Source organism: Pan troglodytes, chromosome 7 (genome assembly GCF_028858775.2).
Source record: "Pan troglodytes isolate AG18354 chromosome 7, NHGRI_mPanTro3-v2.0_pri, whole genome shotgun sequence".
Taxonomy (NCBI): domain Eukaryota; kingdom Metazoa; phylum Chordata; class Mammalia; order Primates; family Hominidae; genus Pan; species Pan troglodytes.
Window position 1 is genome coordinate 153,421,321 of NC_072405.2, and position 4,856 is coordinate 153,426,176.

The 4,856-nt window shown below is 61.2% G+C and overlaps 1 protein-coding gene across 1 annotated transcript; it reads left to right on the top strand.

Annotated features, from left to right (window-relative positions):
* The first annotated feature begins 2,441 nt into the window (after positions 1 to 2,441).
* On the top strand, positions 2,442 to 4,323 carry LY6L (lymphocyte antigen 6 family member L). Its single transcript, XM_054657704.2, has 3 exons — positions 2,442 to 2,774; positions 2,859 to 2,975; positions 4,041 to 4,323. The coding sequence occupies exons 1-3, from the start codon at positions 2,702 to 2,704 to the stop codon at positions 4,265 to 4,267; spliced, it is 417 nt and encodes a 138-aa protein (XP_054513679.1). The 5' UTR covers positions 2,442 to 2,701; the 3' UTR covers positions 4,268 to 4,323.
* The last annotated feature ends 533 nt before the right edge of the window (positions 4,324 to 4,856 follow it).

Below are 4,856 nucleotides of genomic sequence, written 5' to 3' on the forward strand. Positions count from 1 at the left end.
TGTGGCTCCGAGCACGGCCCTCTCGGCCGTGGCTGCCCCAACACCCTGTCATCAGCCACAGGCTCAGATGAGTCTCTGCAGATCCCTCAGCCACTTCCTTTGAGACCTGTGTGTTCCTTCCAGCCTCCGACCTCCAACTACCACCTGGACTCCTTTATTGCATGTGCCTCCAATGCCAATGTTCTTTTGATTTTTCTTTTTGATTTTTGACTTTGCAGATTTCACAGTGCCAAATTCATTCAAATCAATCACAGTGAGAATGGCAAATGAAAAAATGCACATGATAAACAAATTGCATATGGCCCCTCCCCTCCAAACAACTTCCATCCCGTGCCCTCTAAGCCCACCCCCAAAACAGCCCTGATCCACACACAGGCTGGGCGGCAGAAAGGGCTGGAGCATCAGAGGACAAAGGGAGCGGAGGACGCTGAGCCTGGACATGCAGGGGTCAGAGGGCAGGGCCCGTCTGGGGCATCCCTAGAGCATGCACCAGGGGAAACAGGAACGGGACAGTCCTGCCAGGTGGGCCACTATGTGGACGCAGGGGAAATGGCCCCACCTGGCTGCACACTCACTCTCGGACTGGCACTTTCTCTCCCAGCAGCCGTTACTGGAAAGGCCACAGCAGGGGAGGGGCTTGCTGGTCTGCAGTGCAGGAGACGATGCGGAGGCCCTGGAGGTGGTGGGCAGCAGTCATGCTGGGGCCAGGGGCAGCCCTTCCCAACCACCTTATGAGTAGCAGTTACCCCTTTCTTCTTTCCGAGACTTACCTCCTGCAAGACCCCTGAGGGCAGGTGACTGGGCCAGTTCACTGCTGCAGACCCAGGGTCCAGCCCTGCTTGTCATCATACATGCTCAAAAGGATGTCATTCAGGAAATGAAGGCAGGAAGCAGAAAAGAGCGAACCTGACACGGGGTGAAAGCTGTGTGACCACCTGGGCTGGAGGGAAGGGCTCCGAGGAGGAAAGTGGGTCGGTGGTCCTCCAGACTGAGGACAGCATTTCCTGACATCACCTGGGTCCGGCAGGGCCCTGTGCCCCCGGTGAGGTGGGAGAGGGTGTGACAGTACCTCCGGAGGGGAGAGCTGGGTGCCCACCAACCGGGATGTCCATGCTGTTGGGTTCCAGCGGCCCAGTGAGAACACGGGTCAACTCCCTTGGCTCCCGGGGAAAAAACAAAATAAAGAATAGGACCAAGGGAAGACTCAGTGTATGAGGCAGATGAGTCTAGTGAGGAGGGCGCAGGTCTGTGCTGTGACGGGGGCGGCCTCACACTCTGCATCCAGGACCTACATGGGGCCGAGCAGATGCTGCAAAAGAAATTGGAACCACAACCTCCAACGGGCCCGGGGACGCTTTAGCACTCGACAGACCCGGCTGGGCCCCAGCCTCACCTGTGGGAGGACCAAGTGTGGGAGGACAGAGCTGGGAGGCAGCCTGCACAGGAGCCGTTTTTCCAGGGCACCAGTCTTCAAAGGCCCGGACTCAGCCTTTGCCAAATGCAGGTCCCAGAAATTTGGCAGGAGTCCTGGAGCTGCAGCCCCCAACCCCTGCGGCAGCTCCAGGCTCCTGTAAGGCTATGGGAGCACAGCCTGCTTTCCTCTGGGCGACTGAGCCCGCCTGAGGGGCCCCTGGAGGCGCCTGCCCTTCTCCTCCCTTCTCCCCTCCTCCCAGGCCACCCCTGCCAGGGGAAAGCGCTCCAAGCACTCTAGAAAGAACGAAGATTCTGTGCCTGTGGCCTAACCATCCCCGCCTACCTCATTTGCCCTTAACTATGCTCCTTCCTGGATCTGCCTGGCCGGCTCCTGTTCCATCTCAAGTTGTCCAAACCTCACCTGCGCCCCAGGGTCCCTACTCCGCCTCCTCCCTCTTCCTCCTCCTCCGCTTTGAAGCCTCTTCCCTCCCCCGTCTGCTTCCAAATCCAGACCACTCCTGCCCCACCCCAGGGAAAGGGTCGTCCCGCCCTCCGCGCCCTTTGAGGTGCTCAGGGCCCTCTGGGTCTCCTTCAGCCTCCGTGGGTCCCTGAGTCAGGAACCAAATCTGGCCCCACGTTCCCCAAGGCGCGGAGGCTGGGATCTGTGATTGGGGTTGAGGCTGGCCTTGGGGGGACCTGCAGGCGTCCGCCTCCTCCCCGGCCTCGGGCTATTTTCCGCAGGAGGCCGCTGCAGGCAGACGCTGAGGCCCTCGGGGACCCCGGAGCCGCCCCAGTACAAGAGCCCCGAGGAGGGGCTGGCCGGTCCCGCCCCCTCGGTCCCAGGGCTGACTCCTCCTCCAGGACGCAGATCCCTGCAGCCCGGCAGGAGAGAAGGTGCTGGGAGAGGGGTCCGGACTGTGGGCTGGGGGCTGGGATGAGGGTCGGGCGAGAACGGGCTCCGAGGGTTTAGAAAGAGAGATTGGAAGGGGGACCAAAGGCAGAGGGCCCAGGGAGAGGGGATGCGGGGAAGGGAGAAGAGCGAGCGTCGGGAGCAGGAGGCTGGGGGTGGGGGTTGCCCTCGGTGAAGCCCAGTCCAGGAGCGCAGGAGGCTGGAGGTGGGGGACGTCCTGGGTGAAGCCGCGTCCGGGAGCGCAGGAGGCTAGTGTGGGATGGGGGGTGCGCCCTGAGTAAAGCCCCGTCCGGGAGCAGGAAGCTGGGGAGGGGGCTCTCTGGGTGAAGCCTCCCGCAACACCCACCTCACCCCGCTCAGGCTGAGCCCTCTGGCGTCATGGAGAGGCTCGTCCTAACCCTGTGCACCCTCCCGCTGGCTGCGGCGTCTGCTGGCTGCGCCACGACGCCAGGTAAGGCGCGGCCCGGGCTGGGCTGGGGGCGTCGGGGCTGGAGCTGCGGACGCTGGTCCACAGCGCCCCGCTTGCTGCCCACAGCTCGGAACCTGAGCTGCTACCAGTGCTTCAAGGTCAGCAGCTGGACGGAGTGCCCGCCCACCTGGTGCAGCCCGCTGGACCAAGTCTGCATCTCCAACGAGGTGGTCGTCTCTTTTAGTGAGTCCCCCCTGGGCAGAGGGCAGGTGCCAGGTGCCGGGGAAGGGCCGGTGCCCCCGCCTCTCAGCGACTTAGCTATGAGTCCAGGGCCTGGGGCCCTGTGGGTCCGAAAGTGCCTCCTGCTGTCTCTCCCGCGCTGGGCTCGGGTGAGCATCCCAGAGTGTGAATTTTGACTTTTTTCTCCTCCATTTGAAGTGTCACTAGGAACTGTCAGCAGGACAAAGGCTCTGATGTCACTGAATTTACAAAGACAGCAGGAACACACGGGTGGGGATGGGCAGCTGTTCGAGGCGATGGGTTATCTGCCCTTCCTGGCACAGCACAGTACACCTGCCATAAAACCCAGCATCGGGCAGGCTGCACTGGAATCGATACAGTGTATGACAATGTCATATAGTATAACACAACATAATGAATATAACGTGTATATTGCAACTTAATATAATACGATGTAATATAATGCTACATAATACAACATAATATAATAAAATAGAATGCAACACAACACACCGTAACACTCTATGACACATAAGGGCGATTGATTCCACCCAAGCTCTTTTCTCAACAGTTTGGGTTTTGATGCTGTGCATCTCTTCAGGGGTTCTGTGGTTGTTGACAGACACATGTCCGTCAGAAAGTCTCTGCCATGTCTTTAAGTGAGCAGTACAGAGAAACGAGCCCAGGGCTGGGCACCCAGCCCAGCAGGTTCTCCGTGATGGGCAGCCCCTTTCCACTGCTTTGAGTCACCCCGGGGCCGGCAGGGGTGGTCCAGGCTATGCCTGGCTTCAGGAGAAGGCCCCTTACAGCCAGTTGCCCTGGAGTCTGTATTTGCTGTGCTGCGGGCGGAGGTGGCCTGGGCAGCCAGGATCTCCAGCTCTGCAGCGCCTCACCCAGTAAAGGACAGGAGAAGGTGGTCTCTTGGCTCTCCTCGCAGGGCCAGGTTACGTGCTCTAGCTCTTTCTGGTCCCGGCTGCTCCTTCGGAAAGCATCCTTGCACTTTCCGGATAACTGTGGATACCTCCTTGCTGGGGCTCTGGGGCCACCTGCCTCTCCTCTTTTCTGCAGAATGGAGTGTACGCGTCCTGCTCAGCAAACGCTGTGCTCCCAGATGTCCCAACGACAACATGAAGTTCGAATGGTCGCCGGCCCCCATGGTGCAAGGCGTGATCACCAGGCGCTGCTGTTCCCGGGCTCTCTGCAACAGGGCGCTGACCCCACAGAAGGGGCGCTGGGCCCTGCGAGGGGGGCTCCTGCTCCAGGTGGGCCTCGGCCTCCTCAGGGTCCTGTTGTGAGGGCCCTCCCTTTACGCCCCCTCCTGGCCCTGCTGGCCCATCCCGTCTCCTGCCTCCAACTGCCATCCTGCCTCCGCCCCTTCCAGGACACTGTGGGGGGACCCTCCCTCTCTGAGGTGGTGGGGAGGGTGCCATTGCCTCCACCCCAGATCTAGCCACCTCACTCCTCCCCAACGGGGGCCCCTTTGCTGGAGAACCCCAAGGATTCAGCAACTGCTCCTCCTGGGGAAGGACGGTGCCTCTGATGTGGGTGATGGGAAGGACGGTGCCTCTGGTGTGGGTGATGGGAAGGACGGTGCCTCCGGTGTGGGTGATGGGAAGGACGGTGCCTCCGGTGTGGGTGATGGGAAGGACGGTGCCTCCGGTGTGGGTGATGGGAAGGACGGTGCCTCCGGTGTGGGTGATGGGAAGGACGGTGCCTCCGGTGTGGGTGATGGGAAGGACGGTGCCTCCGGTGTGGGTGATGGGAAGGACGGTGCCTCCGGTGTGGGTGATGGGAAGGACGGTGCCTCCGGTGTGGGTGATGGGCACCTCACTCCTCCCCAACGGGGGCCCCTTTGCTGGAGAACCCCAAGGATTCAGCAACTGC

What these genes read in the sequence shown, in the direction of transcription:
- LY6L (XM_054657704.2), top strand. Translation starts at nt 2,702, where the DNA reads ATGGAGAGGCTCGTCCTAACCCTGTGCACCCTCCCGCTGGCTGCGGCG. An exon ending in TGGCTGCGCCACGACGCCAG is followed by an intron (nt 2,775 to 2,858) that starts GTAAGGCGCGGC and finishes TGCTGCCCACAG; the next exon opens with CTCGGAACCTGAGCTGCTAC. An exon ending in CGAGGTGGTCGTCTCTTTTA is followed by an intron (nt 2,976 to 4,040) that starts GTGAGTCCCCCC and finishes TCTTTTCTGCAG; the next exon opens with AATGGAGTGTACGCGTCCTG.